The following is a 21,071-nucleotide window of genomic DNA, read 5'->3' on the forward strand; positions in this document are numbered from 1 at the left end:
CATGCACAGTGGTTCACATGAATATTGTCACACAAACGGACAAAGGATAAAAAGGAGGAGTATGGAGGAGGCTGCACACACAAATATCTAGACAGCTTACATACATTGTGTGTGGCTTAAAAGGAGTGTGGGCAGGGATGATGTGCTGTATGTAGGCATGCAGAGGCAGTGGAGTGACTTAAAATGAATAAGAGAGCCTGGCATGGTGCCAAGAAAAAAATAAACAGAAAGTGAGAAGCAGGGTGAGAAGTGGGATGGAACAGGTAAAGAGAGAGAGAGGTGGATGCAGAGAACAAGGGATGAAAAGGTGAAAATGCTAAAGAAACTGTGCACAAGTAAAGAGAAATGAATGTAAGAGGTGGATGAGGCGAGCAGCAGAGGAGGGAGGGAGGGAGGGAGGGTGGTAGGCAGTGTTGGATGTTCAGAGTGAAGGAGCGAGTGGGAGGGAGTTCAGGAGGGAGGCAACAAGGATACACTGTGAAGAGAGGGAGAGAGAGAGAGAGAGAGTGTTTATGGAGGAATGTGTTCAGAGTATGGGAGATGGGATGGACTGATTGCACCGTACCAGGTGTTGAGGAGGGGTGAGAGGGGAACCTGGAAAGATCAGCAAACAAAAGCAGACATCTCTTTCTCTCCACACCAGCAGTGCTAACTACTATCCGGCTGGAAGTGGTTTGCCCACATCCACACAGCTTTGGGGATCAGAGCAGCAGCGGCAGTGACTGTGACCGTGAGGGCAGACAGACTATAATGGAGGTAAGTCACCTCCAGCTGGACTTGAAGGAAGGTTGAGACTGGATGTGACAGGGGACAATTGTGTGTACAGACTCAGTGAGCGCAACTTCAAACAGGAGCAGCACTAACAGGTCCCACACATTTGAGTGTGTGTGATTTGTTAAGTGGTCTTCCATAAAGTTGTTTTTCTTTTAGCTATGTTTGTACTAAGTAAGGAACAAAATGAAGGTTCACTTTAGTACCACGCTGAAATATGCCAGTTGTTTACTTAGTTAAACATTCAGACTGAAGCAAAGTTTCTCAGCGTGGAGGCAGTCCAAGCCTTTTGCTACTTTCAATACGCAAGCTCAAAGTAAAAAAAAAATCTCTGTGTTTGAGGACACGCCAGCTCCGAATGAAATGTCTGCTTTCAACATTTTTATTTTGTTTTTGTTTTTTTGCAGAAAACTGCAAATCATGCTCTTTACTTTCAGCACAGCAAACCATTGTTTTTTATACTGGTGAAATAAATAATAGGGAGCAATGAGGGCTTTATTTAAATATTACACTATACACAGTAATTTGGGGAAATAAATGGCATTGGATACTGAGCTGGTTGTTATAGGTGTTTGAGCATGAATTAAGTGTCTCTCTCTCTCTCTCTCTCTCTCTCTCTCTCTCTCTCTCTCTATATATATATATATATATATATATATATATATATATACGACTGTCTCTCTATATATATATATATATATATATATATATATATATATATATATATATATATATATGAGCCACCCTATGATTCTCCAAAGTAGTTGGCCCAACTGTTCTTGAAACTCTTCTTATGATTTGCAGTATAATTACGCAACACAAAGATATTTGGTGTAAGGTGTATAATTTGCCCTTTGCACCACCTTTCAGAAGTGTTGCACAGTAATATATTTGTTGAGACCTGTGGGGATCATGAATTACTGTACATTGTGCTGGTGTCAAGCTGAATGGGTAAGTGTAGGGCACCTGCTCAGGCATGTTCAGCTTTGCTCTGTAGTGTGACTTACTATACAAGAAAATCACAGGAGAGACAGAATCACAAGGAGGGGTGTAAAAGTGGCAACGATTGTCACAGCAGAGAATATCCGAGCCATTTGTTTTTCTTGTGAAGCACAGAACTCCTTTTCATGACATAAATATCTTGACTTCACAGGTCATTTTCACATCTTTCATATTTGTGATTTTTCCATGGGAATTATTGCAGCTTAGTTCCATATCTGTAGCGTGTGACAAACCAATGGAGCTGTCATGACCTGCTAAAGAGGACGCTTCTTAAAATAACTGTCCCAGATACCCAAATGCAGCATCCTTCACATGAGTGAAGTCTCTGTGTCAGAGAAGTGCAGCATCCCAACATCTTTGTGAGTTTCTGCCCACGATGATGTTGCAGAACTTTTCAGTGATGATTCATGCAAATATCTTTAAAATAGAATCATATTCAGCTCAGCAGCTGTGCACAGCAGGCGAGTACCAGACGTGACTTTTGTGAATTATGACACCTGAAACTGTTGAAAGAACCACGCAGAGTTTCACAATGAACAATTTAGCCTTAAGGTCGGGGGGGCTTTTATTTTGGAACTGAGCACAGGTATCGCATGCTGCACATATTTCCAGCTGCTTTCAGAATGATACAGACCCCTGAAAGTGAGCTCATTATGTCTTCTCTTACTCCCACATTACACCAGACACACACGCACACACACACACACACACACACACACACACACACACACACAGAACAGCAGATTAGGAGTATGGGAGGATGGTTATGCTCCAGAATTACAACCTTATCACTGAGTCTTCAGCTTGCGGGGTCAATGGGCCCCAGTGCCAGGAAAGGCCTCATTCTTTTCCCACCTACCTCTGCATGTCATTGCACTGTGATACCATATCAAACAAAAATACATAAGACTAGACATTTAAGAAATGGTGTGTGATTTTGTGAGAAATGCAAAGGTTGGGTGAGGGTTGTTTTTTTTTTACAAGTTAAAAATGTTTATCTCTTATATGCATTTGGAAAACAATTTTATGCACTTACACTGTAATATCCCTACAAAACCAGAACAAAACATTTATTCTAATCTGACACCAGTAATAGTCAGTATAAAGTGTTACAAATATAACTTTTAAATTTTGACAGCAAGTGTTGCTTCCTTGCTGAAAGCTCATTTACTATACAAATAATAATCTGACACCACAACAAAGCTTTTATGACAATCCATCTAGTTTAAGCTTCATATTTACGAGGCTGTCATATCATGCATAAATGACACAGCCTGTTCAAAACAAGTGGCAGGTAATGGAAAAGGTAAATATTCGTGGTTAATGGATGGGCAATAATTCAAAAATGTCTAAAAATACTTCCATTTGTTACACTGCATTTTCACTTGCTGTTTTTAGAGGAGGATAAAAGCCTCTGATGTAAATATTTTATGACTACAGAGCTGGCCAGTGATCTGCAGCATCTAACTGAAGAAAGCTCTTTAAAAAGCATTTTTGGACTGATTCCAGGCTACTGCATAAGTTTGAGGCATTACATAAAAGTGCAGAGACATATTTGTCACATGTGGCAGGATGAGGACCCAGAATGCAGAGCAAACAAAAAGAGAGCCAGAAGTACAAACTAAAAGCGAGCTGTAATGATGAAGATTATCCACAAAAAAACAACAAGTGAACAAAAATACAAAGTACATATAAAACATGAACAAAAACTGAACTAAAATAAACCGGGAACTCAGGTGACAACACAAGGAAACACGGAGGATCAAGGCAACAGGAACAGGCAGGGACAACAGACAGAGGGACACAGAATCAAGGAAACACAGAGACAGGGAGATAGAGAGACAGGAAGACACAGAGAGACACAGAGACAAAGCGCAGGTGACACACAAGGAGTAAATATGCAAAATAAAACAGAAAACAGAACATCAGTAACTAGAAACAAGGAAAAACTAGAAAACAGAAAACCCCAAAACAAAGACCACAGTGTAACAAAACCCCAAAACTATGAGAGTATTATAATGCAATAATCAATCTTGTATGGATGGACGCAGCTCAATAAAGAATATAAAAGGAAATTTCAGATATTTAATTTTAGGACTCCTTAAATTCGTGAGCATCAATTCCCATCCTCGTTGCAGCACTAAAGGCTCCCATTTAGACTCCATTAAAAATACATTTTCCTCCATACTCCAGCTGCCAAGGTTATGCAAATGCCTGTACTACAGGAGCAGTCGTTGGCCAGCCATACAGATCCAGCGAGCAGTGCATACAACCTCCTTATCTATTAAAGCCTAAGGAGGTTGATTGTTCAGTTGACCTAATGTCTCATTTGGATTCACATAATAGCATCTGAATTCAATTTAATTTGAACAGGGGGGGTCCTTCACTAAAAGCTGGACTCCGGTCAAAGATGCAGCCACACGGCTGCCAATATAAGACACTGAGATCAAATTAATGAGCAATAAATGTTTTACTCGCATGATTCAAGTGAACATGCAGCTCTTCAGCCTCTCTCTGCATCCAAACCCTTCAAACTTTGAACAGAGGAGACATTGACTGTTTGCAGGACAATACAACAGTCATCAATGTATAATGCAATGTTAGCTCTACAGAATATAAATCTTTCTCTTGCACACTCACACACATTGTCTTTCCATGTCTGTCTCTTTCTCTCTCTCCGTGCCTGGTATTCCATCTCCTTACTCTGGGGCGGTAATGAGTGTCTGGTATTCTGCTCTTCACCATTGAAGCCCTATTCATGCTCAATCTCCTTTACAATGCACTAAAGGGATTACCCAATTAGCTGCTATTGGATGCCATTCTGTGTGTGTGTGAGTGAGTGTGTGTGCATGCCTGGTCAGTAGATAGATGTGTTAGCAGTGAAAGTGAAAGATAGATGGCTGTCTGTATCCAGCACTTCATTCCCAGTTGATGTTCTGCTGGAGGCCACATTACTCATCCCCTCAACTCAGCCACAGTGAGTGAGACACAAGATGGGCTAGTGTGTGTGTTTGTGTGTGTGAGAGAGAGAGAGAAAGAGAGAGTGAGAGAGAGAGAGAGAGAGAGAGAGACTGGGGCCTCAACTGCCCACAGAGGATGACAGAGAAAAATGCAGAGTATTACTTCTCAATAATTCAAGCTATCCGCCTATCATTCTCTGGAAGTATACTCTTTGCTGTCACGCGTATGCTGTTTCTTTCTCCTCTTCGCTTAAATTTGTGAGTTTAATTTTCATTGTGTCATGCCTGAGATAATGGGAAATGCCTGCTTCATTACATGGGAATCATCAGTTACCTTGTGTGAAACATGGATCGATTCCAGTTATCTAATGTGTTACTTCACACTGGGAGCAATATATTATCAGTGTACATTTAGTGGATCAAATAGAATAATAAGGATTGATTTAGACTGATGTTTCCTCCAGGATTAAAGGATTGACCATCTAAATTGTAGTTACTGTTCTGTTTGGTTTTATTCATGTTATCTAAAACAGTCTTCATATCACACATGGAAAAATACACACCATTGCCTTTTAAAGTTGTATTTGATCTTTTTTTATTCCTCTGGAGACCCTAAAACCAGCAATTGATTTACTATCAAGTGCTGCTTGTGTTATAGCTTATGTTGGCCCACATGTTGATTTTAAACATGGATGTTGTGGAAATGTCTATTCGGTTGCTTTTTGCTTTTGAAAATTTGCTCTTTAGCAGAACTGTAAGTCTTTGATGTCAGACATCCCTGCTAGCACTTACAAACACCAAAGCTGGAAGCCTCTGCAAAACAAGTTGTTTTTATCGCCATTATTTCGCAATGGTAACTTAATTCAGGCAGTAATATTAACTATGATGGAATAACTGCCTCTAGTAAGTTTCAAGTCTACAAGATGCTGTAATGACATTAGTCAAAAGTATTGACTGCCTATAAAATTTGACAAACTTGTTAAAAAAGACATTCTTTGAAGATGAAAATGGTAATGTTAGAAGGGAACAAATTTACACATAAATATTAGTTTACTCATCGTGGGAGATGTGGTGCATTCTGCTGCTCTGGAGGAGGATACTAAAGTGAAAAAAACCCTGCTGACATCATCAAGGTTAACTTCCGCTTTGAGACTTTTTTTTTTTTTTTAGCATGGAGGCTTTAAAGCAGTGATACTCAACTTACAGCTCGTGGGCCCAATAGGGTGCTGTGTGGCCCACTGACCCTTTTGTAATTTACAATGAAATCAAACTGATTCATACTGGAATGGTTTTTTTTGTGTGAATGTAAATAAGATGTCTGGGTGCATAAAAAAGCATTGAAAATATAGCTTGTTTGGGGCAGCAGTGGCTCAGTCCATGGGGCTTAGGAACCGGAGGGTTACTGGTTCAAGTCCCTATACATAACAAACACAGGGTGTGGACAGGTTGCTGGTGAGGTGTCAGTTCATGCTCCTGGGCACTGCCGAATTGCCCTCGAGCAAGGCACTGAACCCCCAACTATTCAGGACACCTGTCTATGGACAGCCCCCTCATTTGGACATATCTCCATTAATGCATGTGTTTAGGTCCTGTTTGTGCATGTGTCTGTATTTCAGGCCTGTGTGTGTGTATAATCTGTAAAATAACAATGGAGTGAAAAAAAAGCATTTCCTTTTGTGATGCTAATAAAGGAATGCTTTTTACCAAAAGTAAGGACCTTGGAGGATTCCCCGGACCCCTCGACAGAGGTCTGGGCTAATTATTTACAGTATATATTAATTATTCATGTTGGTTTATTAAGTGGCTTGTGGCTTCCTGTCATTTTGCAGAAGTGGCCATCAGGGAAAGCAAGATAAGCATCCCTGGTTTAAAGAAAAGATCCCACTGAGTAGCATGATGAAAAATGTTTTTTTGAGCTTGACCGATATGAAGAACTAAAAGTCAGGATACGTTGACCTCTGCTGCTTCAGTTTTTGCCACTGACAGGCGTCCCTCATAAGTCCTCCAAATGTATGTTAAAATGGCAGTAATTCAACTGTAACTGTAACGCAAAACTTTAACGTAGATCGGGTAACTATGCAAAAACACTGGAATTGTCATTTGTCAAGAAAAGTCAAAAAAAGTTTGTTACGGATGGAAAGTGTTTCATCAGGTTGGACTTTCAAATGAAGAAATACTGTGTAAGAAATTCTGCACTTAAGGCGACACACACACACATAAACAAAGAACCCTAAGCTGTCTGAGACTGACCTAAAAAAACAGACACACTGAACTAGATAGATTACACATGCATCTGTTAGAAATTACCATATAGACAGTGAGAATTAAAGTGAGGCCATCTGGCACCGTGGCAGTGTCGAGGTACAGTGAGAACAGAGGAGAGTTTCATGGTCATTATGAGACAGGTATAAATCCTGGAGCTTTATAGCACACTGCTGCCTTCCACTGGCTGTGGTAATGGATTGGCTATGCCCTCAGAGTGTGTGAGTGCGTTTCTGCTTGTGTGTTGGGGGGGGGGGGGTGTATTGTCAGCTGGTCTTGTGCGGGACAGGGCTTTGTGTCAGGCAGGTCAGCTGGGGCTCGGGACGACACCCCCGCCCATACACACTCACAACAAGGGAGTGCGCACACTCTTTTGTGCAGAAAAAACAGCCAATCAGATATAAGATTAGATGTATGCATGCAACCACACAGTCAAATCCTCCAGATCCCATCTCACCAAAGGTCTTAAATCACGCTGTCCACTCAAAAGCCGTGAGGTCAGACCATTTGTGCTGCTTATTAAAATTTTCAATGATGAGGGAATAAAAACATTTTTAAATCCTTCAATATCTGCATCAAATGGAAGTAAAATTGACCAGTTATTTCTACCAAAGTGAGTGGGAACATAAAAGTGAAACGGCAGGATCATTGTCCAGACAAACGGGCTTGGGGGGCTGAATGGGACTAATCGAGGAACAATGGCAGTCAGTTGAAAGGATGAGTGAGCGGTGCTGCTGAAACAGATTATGGTAGATGTGCAGAGAGATATTGTATATTGTTTCATTAGTGGGTCAAAAGACTTTGTGAAAAAATACTTTATGAGGAAAACTTTCAGACAGTATGATGTAACATGATATAAACTTTAGAGCAATTCTGCCTGAAAAATCACATGGTAGCATCTTCCAATCAGTCCATTATGAACAAATTGATTTCTTTATTGATTTCCGTTTGATATCAGTTCATCAGTAGCATTCTATCAGTTGATGCGTGTTAAGGCTATCTGTTTTCTTCACTTTAGGAGAAAGTATGCCTTTACTTGTGACAAAAATGGGGTATAAGATTTACACTTGTTGTGACAGCAGCGAAGCACCGGGGCCATATCTCTTCGGTTGTTGTTGTTTGTTCATTTGGAACACAGTAGCTTGTACATTTTCCTGTCGCAATGTGCGATTGTATTTCATCCACAAGGTGTTTTGTCAACAGTGTGTACTCTGTGGGATGCTGAACGCTCTGCTGCCTTTAGAGACTCTTACTCCAGCAATGAGACTGTGTGAAAGTGTGTGCTACTTGTGTGGATGTGTAAAAGGTGTGTGTGAGAGAGAGTGTGTGTGTGTATGTCTGAACAAACAGCATAAAGGCAGGATGGTGGTAAATCACTATAAAACTGAAGCTCTCCAGCCCTCTCATTGTGAGGACTAGTCATTTATTTAACACTCAAATATGGTCCTGGGCTGTTTGGGGAGAATACATCAACCGGCACACAAGAGTCCACACAAAGAGTGGCACACTTCAACAGACAAAGAGCGAAAAAGAGAGAGGGCGAGCGCCTTTTTTTCTCCTTCACATGAAGTGTTGTTTGTTCAGGGTGGGTGCAGGGCACCGAGTGGGACGGATGGATGGAGGGAGGGACTGATGGAAGAAGGGAGGGAGGGGAAGAAGAATGGTTATTACACAGTAAGTCGATGCACAAACGGAGGGTGTCAGTGGGTGATAGTGGGGAGAAGGGGGGTACACGGGGGGGTGTAAAAGATCTTTTGTGAAGGCTGGGAGTTAATCACTTGAGCGGCACACGCCAGTTCTATGGGAGCACATGTCCTACACTGGCTCCCCTGGGGGAAGCAGGAGGTCCCAAAACACACACACACACACACACACACAGAGAGAGAGAGAGAGAGAGAGAGAGAGAGAGAGAGCTGAATTTACATGTCAGTTATAATGCAAAACTGGGTACAGGCCGACTAGAAAGACCCACCCCCTTCACAGGACTGTTAGCAGACCCTCCTGGCCGTGCAGATAATGTGAGATTTGCATTTGCTGTTGGTTCACTCAAGGGCATACACACACACATGTCTGCCGTTTCACTCTCTCCTGGACTGGATAGATGACTCTGCAGGGGCCTCGCTAGAGATGGATGCTTAGATTGACCTGGCAGTAAGTACAATCTATTGTTTCATTACTTCAGTCCCATGTCAGTGGTGGATGCTAATATCTGAGAGTGATAGTGAAGGCTGCAGTTTAGATTTAGCGGCAGACATCCCTGCACAGCAGAATAGAGGCATGTCAGAGGCTGTTTGCATCAGTGGCACAAACTGGGGGATTGCTTTTCTTTGTACTGTTGCAGGTATAAATGTAACATGATATATCATTACTCACTAGTGTAAGTAATCTACGTTCCGGAAAATATTTTGAATTTCATGAAATCAAAATTGAAGCTGCGCTGAAAGACGTCCAACTAGCTCCGTGATTCTTTTGTGATTAGAAGTCTTCATGCAATTTAGGATTGTTTTTTTTCTTTCCTCTATTCACCCTAAATAGTCTTTAACTGTCAGCTTTTTATTCTGCCATGGAAAACCACTCAAAGTTTCCCACTCTGTCTCACTTGCTGTCTGTCTCTGATGCTTCTATTATTCCCCTTATGATGAAACATCTATTTTGTGCATGTCTCATCTCGCTTATCATTGTTTTCCGGGCGATGAAAAGTGACAGCCTTGATCAGCTCTCCCGCCTTTATTTGGCATTTTCCCCTTCAAGCAAGCCAATCAAACACCTCAGGAAAATGACACTGACAGCTATGTGTGTGCTTACAAACACAAGTGTGCAACTAATAATTATGGATTTGCCTCAAGCCAAATGCAGTGTACACTAGTATGCGACTTACGGGGGGCCATTAGTCCAATGCTTTGTTGGTGTGGCCGTTATTAAATGCTTAAAGGATGAGGACCAGGTGGTTAGGGGAGCCCACAGGACTGATCAACCACTATGGAGCCCTTTGCTACAAAGTCACTACTTTTCCCCTGTGGGTTGAAGATCAAGACCAGCAACATCTGGGGTCTGGTTGTCTTTAACAGGGAGGTGGGGACAGTGAAAAGAGAGCATCACTTGTACCTCTGTGGATAAATGTCCTTGTCTTATAAGTGAGAATGTTAACAGCACAAATCTGTTTATGATCTGCGTAATCTAATCTTTATTTCATAATTCCAGCCACATAATTAAAGCTCCACATTTCTGTGCGGTCTGTCTAAACTGCGTTCAAGTACTATAGCAAATACAAAATGTTTGTATAGTGTTATTCAGGTGACAGCAGCAGCCAAGCGTTGAGTAGGCTGTAAGTAGCCTAATTGCCAGTTTGTTTTGAGGAAGGGCACCCAAAGGGTTATTTGTCAAATTCAACGGCAGAGCCATAAATCTAGACACACAAAGCCAGGCGGAGTGCCAAGAAAGACTGTTTTTCTACTTTGTTTGTTTTGCAAATGTGAACACACCTGCTTCAACACAGCATGTCTGGACTGAACAGGAAACAATAAATTTAACAACAAAAAGTAACCTAATAAACATCAGAACAACGACGACATTTTGTCCTTTCATGAATAACAGCTATATTCTCTGTGTTTAATGTGTATTATCCCTCTCTGATCTTGCAGATGGAGCCACTGACTGTGCTTCTCAGGGGTCATGAGCTGTGTCCTCCCTTCACTTCTGTGTAATTTGACCAACTGGACTTCAGCACCACCCTCCCCTCACCTATGCCTGCCGGACCATGGGTAGTGTCAGCAGCCTCGTCAATGGCAACAGCCTCAACAGCAAACACTGCAAGGCGTCTGAACATCGGTTAAAGAAGGGAACTCACAGGAAGAGTGGAGGTTGCAGCCTTGACGAGTTACTGAGGTGCGGCTTCACTCAGGGCTCCTCGTCCACCGCTCATCCCTCTAAAGGCCTGTCCCACTCCCGCTCAGGACGAAGTGAAGATTTTTTTTACATCAAGGTATGCGCCATCAGATGTCATCAAAACCATGGTTTGAATTCATAAGAAATATATTGCACATATAATACACTGCACACATTCTTTCTCCATAAAAGGTGAGCCATAAACCGAGGTCAGTGTACCACAGAGGAGGATCAATGGAAGATCATGCAGGTGGAAAGAACAAAGATGGGGAATCAGATGGGCGACTGCAACCAAAACTGCTACTCATGTCAGGAAAAATGACTGAGAGGGTGAGCTACATGCCCATTGTTTCTTCTCTTGTGCTTTACCCAAAAAATAACATTTTAAAGGAACAATTCAACATTTTGGGCATATATTCATATTTGCCTTCTTGCAACAAGTTAAGGCCCAAACATAAAAAACCAACATCAAACTAGTGCAATAAAGGCCAACTGTTGGGTAGCCTCATGTCAACCGTGTCTTGGACAAAAAGCTGCACTTCAACACACCGCAAAGACTACAGCTGACGGCCAACTAGTACATAAATTCTGCACCTACATTAGAGAAAATTTGTCATTAAAACAGGAAAACCAGGAGACCAGCTGGGCAGATTCAAGATGCTAGTCAGCAAGTTAGCACATTAACAATACAACCTGATGTTGAAACAACAAAGGATATTTACTTTGCATTAGAAAATATTAATACAAACCATTATATACTGTTTCTGCTAAAGAGCTCATTGCTAGGAAAAATAATCCTACCTCCTACAACAATTTTGTTTCAATCTCATGCCCTCTTGACTTAAGCCTTTTGTTTTCTTTCCTCATTTTTGTTTCTCTTCTTGTGCACTGAGCTAGACTGCCGATCAGAGTGATCAGAGTGACCCATTGATGTGGGACACATCATTAAAACTAATGCAACAGATGCTCGCTGAGAGCCCAACATTGATAATCAGCTGACCGTCGGTTTGGTGTGTTAGGGCCTTTAGGTGAGAAGATGCATAGCAAACTCAGATATGCACAGTAAATGTGTAGCTGGAGTAGGCCTGCACAATATGGAGAAAATCAAATATCACAATATTTTTGACCTAATACCATGATTTTTGACAATAGGGTTGGTGCTTTTGCAAAAATATTTACACAATGATATTTTTCTATAAATGATCATGTGGATATAATGGCTGGGTGTGTAAAGGCAAATAATAGAACAACTAGAACAACCTAATAAGTTCAAAAAATGACATCACTTTACTGTATTACAGCTTTTAAAACAACGAAGACAACACTTATGCTGTGTTTACAAGGAATCAGGGAGACGGTACACAGCAAATTTCAGTGTACGAGAGTAAGACTGTAAAATTAGGAGAGGCAGGCAGAAAATACAGGCAACAGTAACGGTAAATGGCATTGCCAACATGGGTGATGTGGACAATTACTGTACACTACTATAAAAACTACATAAAATCATACACATGGAATAAATAAATTTGCTGCATTTTATTCCATTCTTTGTAAATATATATATATATTTATATATAACATTCTGGCATTCTGTCAGACTGCTTGTTTTTCCCCATACAGTCCAGAAGGTGTTTCCCATTTGCCATCAACCATCTGATTTCATTTGAAAGCAGCATAAGCATATTAGAGTATACAAAATCTAACAAAGAAGAAGATATAGTCTCATAATACAAAATCAATATAATATCAATATATTGCCCAGCCATATGCTGGAGCCAGCAGATGGTTAGCTTAGCTTAGCATAGCTTAGCATAAAGACTGGAAGCAGGGGGAAAAGCTAGACTGGGTCTGTGCAAAGCTAACGAAATACATTTCATTTTCTGAGATTCTTTTTTTATGTCCATTTTCTGTAGCCTCATCAAATGTCACTTCACTGTGCATCACTTGACCAGAACCGTTGCTATGGTGATTCTTACAACCATTAAGAAGTCATACTGCATAACTGCAACAGACTTTGAAACCCTCACAGCAAAGTTGAGGATAAAACATGCACAGCAGGTAGTTTAATTGGTTGCAGCCCATCATTATAACCTGTGTTGAACCTTCCCAGCTTATTAATCACCCCCTCCCCAGATTAATGACCTAAGAACGCCTTGATCCTCTCAGTAAAGTCATTTCTGTGCCAAGAATACATAGGCAAAATGAGTCTCTTTCAATAGGTCTTTATTCCTCAGGGGCAAGAGGAGGAGAAAGGAGAGGAATAGGAAGCTGCCTTAAAATAGGCAGAGCAGAGAATAAGAGAGAAAGGAGAGAGAGAGGTCGAGGGCCAAGAGGAGTATGAGGGATAGAAAGAGAGAAAAAAAAGGGGGAAAGGCATCCCAGTCATGAAGTCAGTGAGAAGGAATGCTGAGCTCACAAGCTTTACCTCTTACACTTCAGCAGTAGCTCATATTATTAATATCACAGAGCAAGGCTATTCATCTTTGCTCAGACAGCACATGGGGGAGCGATGTGGGACGCAGAGGGGAGGAGAGGAGGACAGAAAGAAAGGGAGGTGTGGTACCGCTTGTGACGTTCTTGGACAGCACAGATGGGGCATGTGGAGTATAAGTTCATCTTTGAAATGAGTTTTCTCTTTTATGACAGTCTGGTGAATTTTACTTGCAACTACTGCTGTGTGGCGTTTAATACTGCCAGCTTGTAGTGAAGCAATTCTGCATGCTTCAGTGCTTCTATTTCTAATATGAAAAGACATGATTGGTGAAAAAAAAAATCTATCCGTTTCATTTGTACAGACTTCCAGCACGTGACAGAATTTATCTCTGTGAAACCCAGTCGTTATGATTTTTCAAGTTTCAGAATGTGACCCATCCACTGCTTTTTGTACTCTCTGTAACAGCTAAGAAGAGCCATTGAATATGAAAACAAAAATTGCTAAGAGCACCCCTGACTGTGTGTCATTTCACTCTTCTAGACCTCTGCTGAGAAGTCATTGGTCCGTTCCACTGCCTTCAAGCCTGTGATTCCCAGGAGTACATCCTCCACAGACACAGGCCACAACAGCCTGGATCACATCCTTTGTCCTCGGGAGAAAGCAAGGACTCCAGACATTAGACACAAGCAAGACACCTTCTCAGGTCTTAATCTATGTTATATTGATCAGCCTTAAAATAAGATAACTCAGGTTCAATGACAAATTCTGCTAAAATAAAAGGTGGTCTCTTGTTTTTTTTCAGGGACTCTCTCCGACTCTGGGCGCAACTCTATGTCTAGTCTGCCCACCCACAGCACCAGCGGCAGCCTAAGTGCTTCCACGGGCCCTGTCAGTCACAGCGATGGCAGCTCAGCTCCCGCAAACAGCCTCAGCAAGGGAGCGCAACCCAATTTCCCTCCATGGGTCAATGGGAATAGCACTAACCTTGACTGTAGCTACAGGGCTGGTTTAAACAGCGGAGGGCTGGCATCAAAGGCTAATGGGGACGCTGGCTCCCCACTTCCTGCAGATGAGCCAAGTGCTCTCTCTGAAACGGCGGGTGGGATTCGGTCCCCCATTACTACAGATGAGTCACTGATTGAACGTTTGGAACAAAGGCTGCTGGAGAGAGAGACCGAACTGCAGGAGCTACAGGTATCAAGCCGTCCTGTTACAAAAAACTGTACATCAGTAGTTTATTAATAGTAGTTAGATTGTACAAGTGATTTTTTGTATTCACCTTACAACAGGTGAGTTTTGAAGACAAAGAGGCAGACACATGCCAGCTGTTCGAGGAAAGACAAAGGTACTGTGCTGAGGAGATGGAGGGGCTGAAGCAGCGATGCTCCACAAAGCTACGGCAAGTGTCCCAAATGGCTGCGAAGACCCAGCAAGCACTCCAGCTGCAGGTCAGCCAGCTCCAGGTCAGCCCATCCCCTCTTTTCTTTCCACTCCTGTTAATTTCTAATACGTTTTCATCCAGCCAACCCCTCTCCCTCTCAGATTAAGAAATTAAAGGAACAGTTTGCCCTAAATAACCATTTTGGGTTAGGTATTTGCCCTATATTGAATTCAAGAGGACAACATTGTTTTTCCTTGTATGCCTCCAGCACACAAAGAATCTGAAAATGGAGGGCATTCTAGATTCACTGAAGTAAAAGGGGTCCGTGTTAAACAACAGAAAAATTATATCAGCAAAACTACATCAAAATCTCTGTTCTCAAACTCACACAACCTGTGCAGTGTAATCCAAGTCTCATTTATCCAATGAGAAGCTCAGCACCTTCCAGACAGCCCTCTGCAACAGGGAACTGAAATGAAAGGGAAATTTACCTATGTTCTCTTCAAAGCCAGACTCTGATCAGGCTGTTCGTATGAATTATTGTGTGATTTGGTGTTTAAAAGGGTTAGTTCCAATCAAGGCAGTGGTCGACTGGCAGCTCTTATGTTCAATGAGGTAAAATTGCAGTTTTTGTCAATAGAGTCTGGCTTTGAAGAGAGTATAGTTAAGTTTCACTTTTGGTTCAGTTACCTTTCTGAATGGGCTGTCTGTTTGCAAAGTACGGAGCATACAACTGGATAAATGAGACTTGAGTTGCTTTTATTCAGGGATTGCACTTGCACAACAAAGTGCCCTCTTTATATAGGCATGATGGGCGTGACATTTAACACAACAGCGCCAGCCTCTGGTGTGACATATAATGTTAATGCGTCATTAGGCAGGGCCTTTAAACAATAACAAAAGCGTAACATGTCAATGACAATCATTTACCATCTCTGTTATATGGCGGCTAATCTAGTCCTCTGCTTGGAAGGTAACGAGCTTCCGATTCTCATTGTTTTCCCAGTTTGCAGAAATTTGTGGCCACTTTTCTCCTTCTTTGTATTAGCTGCTAATTATTAGCAGCTGCTTGCAGTGTGTCACACACATAAACCCGTTGTAAAAACGTCACACCTATGCCACCCATGGTCATGTCTTTACGGCTATATGTTTTGTACAGACCCTTGTTACCGCATTGTTACTACCTCCGGCCCCATCTCATGGGCAAGGCAACGGCGAGACAGCATAATGGCACTATATTCCTGCCTTGAACAGCTTGAATGTGGCTTTGGATTATACTGCAAAGGTTGTGTAAGAGTTTGAAAGCGGAGATTTTGTTACATTCGTGAAGTATTTTCTCCATTTTTGAATTCTTCATTCACTGTGGAAGCATGCAATAAAAGCAAAGTTTCCTTCATGAATTCAACATAACATGGGGTGATTAATTTATACACAAATGATCATCTGGGGTGTGAATTATTCCTTTAAGATACAGAATTTTACCTTTTTGCGTTTAAGAAAAAAACCATTAGCAGAAGCATAAAAATCCCTCAGAGCGCATAAATGACTGAAATGAGAAATTAACTTTTGTACAGGCAGAGAAAGAGAGGCTTCAGGAGGATGTCTCAAAGCTAACCCAAGAAAAAGATATTGTTGAGCTCCGACTGAGGTCTTATGTGACAGAGAGCACACAGCTTGCTCCGACACTGGAGGAAACACAATGGGAGGTGAGTCATGAGTCATATGTGTGATATCAGTCGGGTTAGAAACCTTGTAGCATACAGTTCAATGTGGTACAACCTTGATGGCTGCTGCTGAGATGTGAGACCATAATGTTCTTCCATCACTCAAGAAAAAAGCGACTATTATGCATCCCGTTGAATAAGAAATATACTAGAAAAGAGTGAGAAAAGCCAACTTCTCCATTTAAATTTTCCTCAGTACAGAGTTGACTTTTACCATCAGGAGCATTACTTTTGAAAAACGTTTATACCTACATTTGTTATTGTAATGTGAAAAGGCCACTCTTTTTAGCATCTTTCAGCTTACTGTACTTTTTACTTTCAGCAAAAATAAAAATGTGAAAGTAGTGTCCCCCATGCATACTACTGCAATATGATATTTTAAAAATTAGAATTCACTCATACTTAATGTCCATTATTTGGCATCTTAGCATTTGTGTTTACCATTTCTTGGGTGCAATCATTAACACAAAATCCATGATTATACTAATGTACATGGAGCAGCGAACATTAACAGTATAAAGATATCCCAATGGCTGATTTTTTTTTTCTTTAACTGCCAGTATGAGGTACATATTACACACATTATTACTCTGACTGGGTCATCTTCATAATTGCCTCTTTTCAAATGCAGGTGTGCCAGAAGACAGGGGAGATCTCATTACTGAAGCAGCAGCTGAGAGACTGCCAGGCAGAAGTCAACCACAAGCTGAATGAGATAGTCAGCCTCAGGACGTCACTGAAGGAGAACACAGCAAAGATGGAGCTGCTCGAGAGACAGAATAAAGACTATGAGGACAAACTGCACTCTCGCACCATAGAGGTTGAGGTGAGTCGGTTCATGATTCAGTGGCAATGCATTCCAACATAACGTTCAAATAAGGACGCGCAAATAAAATGCCCACCGGTGCTTATGAAATGAAAGCACTTTGAGCTAGAAAGGATACCTACTATTATGTGCCACACTCAACTGTGACCTTCAGACTGCTTTATATCCGTGTTTTAGCAGACTTATATAATACTACACAGTCTTAATAAGTGACACTTTATATGATTGCACCTGTTATCAGTCAAAATAGTCATCTTAAATGCTGCCTTTGCCTGAATATTTTCCATTTTCAATGCAGGTTTGCCAAAATGAACTCCAGCGTAAGAAGAATGAGGCTGATTTGCTGAGAGAGAAAGTGGGCACACTGGAGAAAGACATTCAGGGAATGAAACAGGACCTGGCCATGGCCAAAGAGCGGAGGCTGCAGCACAGTTTGCAACTTGAGGCCCATGCCCAGACTGAGGCCTTGGAAAGACTAATCCAAGACGCAGACTCCCCTGCCCAGGGCCAGGGGGAGGAGAACAGCGGACACAGCGCCTCAGAGTCACTCCAAAGAGAAGTGGAGAGACTGAAGCAGCAGCTCGGGGAGGAGAAAGAAGCACAAGAGAGGCTGGCCAACAGCTTTGAGCAGGAGAGGCAGACGTGGAACAAGGAGAAAGACAGGGTCATCAAGTACCAGAAGCAGCTCCAGATCAACTACCTGCAGGTGCACAAGAGGAACCAGGACCTAGAGAGGATCCTGAGGGAGCTAACTGCTGAACTGGAGAGCCGGACAGAGCTCGGCATGGACATCAAGTACACGTCAGGGTTACAAACATATGACGACGTTATTGCCACAGAGATTTGATTGGAGCACTCACAAACGTTTAGTAAAGGTGAACTGGGCACCTGACTATTTTTTCACTACAGATATTTATGATATTACAGCAGCTGGAGGAGAGGAGCATTTTACAAGAGTTATTTAATAGCATAATTTAGCGTATTTTGTGTCCAGGTCACAATGAAATTAAAAATAGTTTTTCGTAATAACACTGTTAGTGCTTGTTTATAAGTAAATACTAATTTATTTAATGTTTGAGTGAGATTTTTTTTATATTACCATGCTGTCTAACATGATCACTCATCATTCAGTTCTTTTACAACATTGTAGATAAACACCATTTTGTTGACAGCTGATTTATCTCTTTCATGATTAATGTCTGACGGTAACACATGATAAGCATGATATTCACTTAACATCTGTCCCTTCCAGCATGGCAACTGGCAGTGATGTATCATCTGTTATGAGTCTGAGTTCCTGCCTTGTGTCTCAATAATGCTATATGCTCCCACACTGTCCACTGTTATGGGGTTTGTGCATGGAAAATGGTTTTAAGCCAAGTCATTTCAAAACAATACACAGGTCTTCTTATTAGAATGGTAGTTATATCCACAACAATGTAAAAAAAAGTGTTTTGCACTTCAAAATACATGTCAAAAAATAATTTTAAGCATAATGCATTTTCATCCCTACAAAGGAAACTTCTGTATTTTTAATCATGGACCTTATTTCCCCATGTTTTTTATCCAAGTGATTAATGAGAACAACAGTTTTTTAAACTGGTCCAATATTGAGCAAGAGTACTGCAGCCAGCAGCCATAAACAGGGTGCAATGTAACCTTCTGAGCAACAGCATATCATCAATATATGTCCAATAACAGCCCTGACACACCAAGTCGACAGTCAGGCATTGGTTAATGTCAAGTTTTGGGTGAGCGTCTATGGCCCTAGTTTTGTCTGCTTTTTATTTTTTGCCGATTCAACATATTGAATAGACAGCGGGCTGGTTGGAAAAGGAAATCACTCTGATTGGTGGTTCAGCTCAGCACTCAAGAAGAGAAATGGGGGTGAGAAAAGAAAACAAACGGCTAAAGTCAAAAGGATGTGAGATCAAAACAAACTTGTCATATTTGGTAAGACCCTGTTTTAACCATTGATCTTTTTCACAGACACGGCTCAGGATTGTCTCTTTTATTGCTCATTAGCATACACTAAATGTGCTTTGTCCTTTCAACATGGGGTTGTGTTGTTAATGTGCTAACTGGCATCTTGAATCTGTTCTGCTGGTCCTCTTTCTCTCTTTTTCTCTTTTTTGATGACGAATACAGACTGCCGTCTTCTGCTGGAATGGAGAGTATTTCCTCTAATGCAGGCAGAGAATGTACATGTTAGTTGGTCACTGACTTGAGTCTTTGCGGTGAGCTGAAATGCAATTTTTTGGCCAAGACACAGAGGACATGAGGCGATGCAACAGTCAGCTATTGTCACCACTAGCTGTGATGACAGTTCAATGTGTCTGGATGTTATTGATGCTAAAATTGCAAACAAATCGCGCTGAGCGAAAAGTAAAGAAAAACATATTATGTCTTTGTCAGAAACATATAATAATCTTAGTCCATCAGGGGCAAAAACAAGAACTTTTAGTGGATGCAGAATGACAGTGCACTATTGCCCAAAAGACAACATTGTATCCTTGCTCAATACTGGCCTGCTTTTAAAAATTGTTGTTCCAATTAGTCACTTAGACACAAACACATGGGGAAATTGGGTCCAGGATTGAAAATACACAAGTTCCTCTTTCAATACATTCAAACAGTGAAGATTTAAGTCAACATGCACTGTTGTGAAGTTCATATGTTATATTATAGCTATGTTTTCTTCATTCTCTGGATCTTGTCAAACTCAAACTTTCTGCACCTGAAAACATTTTATTTGATAGTGTAAATTTTTCTTCATCTTGCAATGCAGTGCCATTACATGTGTCAATTAAGGTGTCATATAAGGTCCAAATGTCACGCAAAATAACCATCACTCTCTTGAACTGTTATACAATTGATTAATTAAACTATGCCATTGTAGTTCAGGCTGACAGTGTTGATAGGGTTCTAATGTTATTGTCTAATAGCCGATAGTTTTCTATGGCTCCATCTACAAACTTGAGCAATGATAGTTGGATCAGTGGGCAGTGTCACTACATATGTCTAAAGGCTGTAAAACATATGCCTGAACTATTTAATTCCAGAAACAGAAATGCACATAATACAGTATATACTAGAGAAGACATTTGGCAGATACCAAGGGCAAATGCTAATTCTGGGATTCATTTTGTGTTCTCTGTGTGTTTAGAGAGCGAGAGAGATTAAACGGGGCTGAACAGAATGCAATAAAAGCAAATATTTTAAGAGAAAAACAAAGGGAAAAAAGGGTGATCTCCTGGTAATGTCTATCTCTCGCCCTATGTTGTTCATCTAACTTCGTGAGAGTTAGCTGGCACCGTTCCACTCGAAGACAAACAATCCTTCCTAGCAGCAGCCCTGGACATTTGGCTCTGCTATTTTGGAGCTATTCCACTTCCCACAAGGGCAAAGTAGTTTGTGAAGCAAAAAGTTTAACTACTACACCCACTCAGTACTCAGGGGCTCACATAGACTATCAGGCAGAAATATATGCACACACTATGCTGGTCAAGAACGTGTGGCAATCTCTGTAATGAAGCTGCTGCTTGAGATTGCTCAGCTACTCACCATTACATTACATTACTGCAGCAGGTCAGGAGAGATTTGGAGGCAGAGAGACTAAGTGGAACTAAGGTGAGGCGCTGTAACCAGTGGCACTCAAACTCAAAAGTCTGATAAGTATTTCACAGCCTTTAGTCTGGTCCACAGCACAGAAAAGTGGTCAGATAGGGAAGTAGCGAAAGGACAGTTGATAGCACAGCCGTGGCACTGGTAAATTCAATGTAAAAAATCAAACTCTTGAACACATTGGGCGAACAAAACCCCAGTG

General features: G+C 41.3%; 1 protein-coding gene across 2 annotated transcripts; it reads left to right on the plus strand.

Moving 5' to 3' along the window:
* Positions 1-552: 552 nt before the first annotated feature.
* Positions 553-20,159, plus strand: lzts1 (leucine zipper, putative tumor suppressor 1). 2 transcript variants are annotated; one of them, XM_042488835.1, is made up of 9 exons: positions 553-756; positions 10,637-10,977; positions 11,073-11,210; positions 13,855-14,017; positions 14,117-14,508; positions 14,604-14,777; positions 16,270-16,401; positions 17,051-17,245; positions 17,544-20,159. In XM_042488835.1, exons 2-9 carry the CDS (start codon positions 10,753-10,755, stop codon positions 18,090-18,092), a joined length of 1,968 nt encoding a protein of 655 aa, XP_042344769.1. In that variant the 5' UTR covers positions 553-756; positions 10,637-10,752; the 3' UTR covers positions 18,093-20,159. The 2 variants fall into 2 exon arrangements, with proteins under 2 accessions (XP_042344769.1, XP_042344770.1); XM_042488836.1 differs by lacking the exon at positions 553-756 and adding an exon at positions 9,101-9,146.
* The last annotated feature ends 912 nt before the right edge of the window (positions 20,160-21,071 follow it).

The sequence above is a fragment of the Plectropomus leopardus genome, chromosome 6 (assembly GCF_008729295.1).
Source record: "Plectropomus leopardus isolate mb chromosome 6, YSFRI_Pleo_2.0, whole genome shotgun sequence".
Taxonomy (NCBI): Eukaryota; Metazoa; Chordata; class Actinopteri; order Perciformes; family Serranidae; genus Plectropomus; species Plectropomus leopardus.

Coding starts and splice junctions, on each gene's coding strand:
- lzts1 (XM_042488835.1), top strand. CDS start 10,753: ATGGGTAGTGTCAGCAGCCTCGTCAATGGCAACAGCCTCAACAGCAAA. Junction 14,018..14,116: donor CAAGCAAGACACCTTCTCAG/GTCTTAATCTAT, acceptor GTTTTTTTTCAG/GGACTCTCTCCGACTCTGGG. Junction 16,402..17,050: donor TGGAGGAAACACAATGGGAG/GTGAGTCATGAG, acceptor TTTCAAATGCAG/GTGTGCCAGAAGACAGGGGA.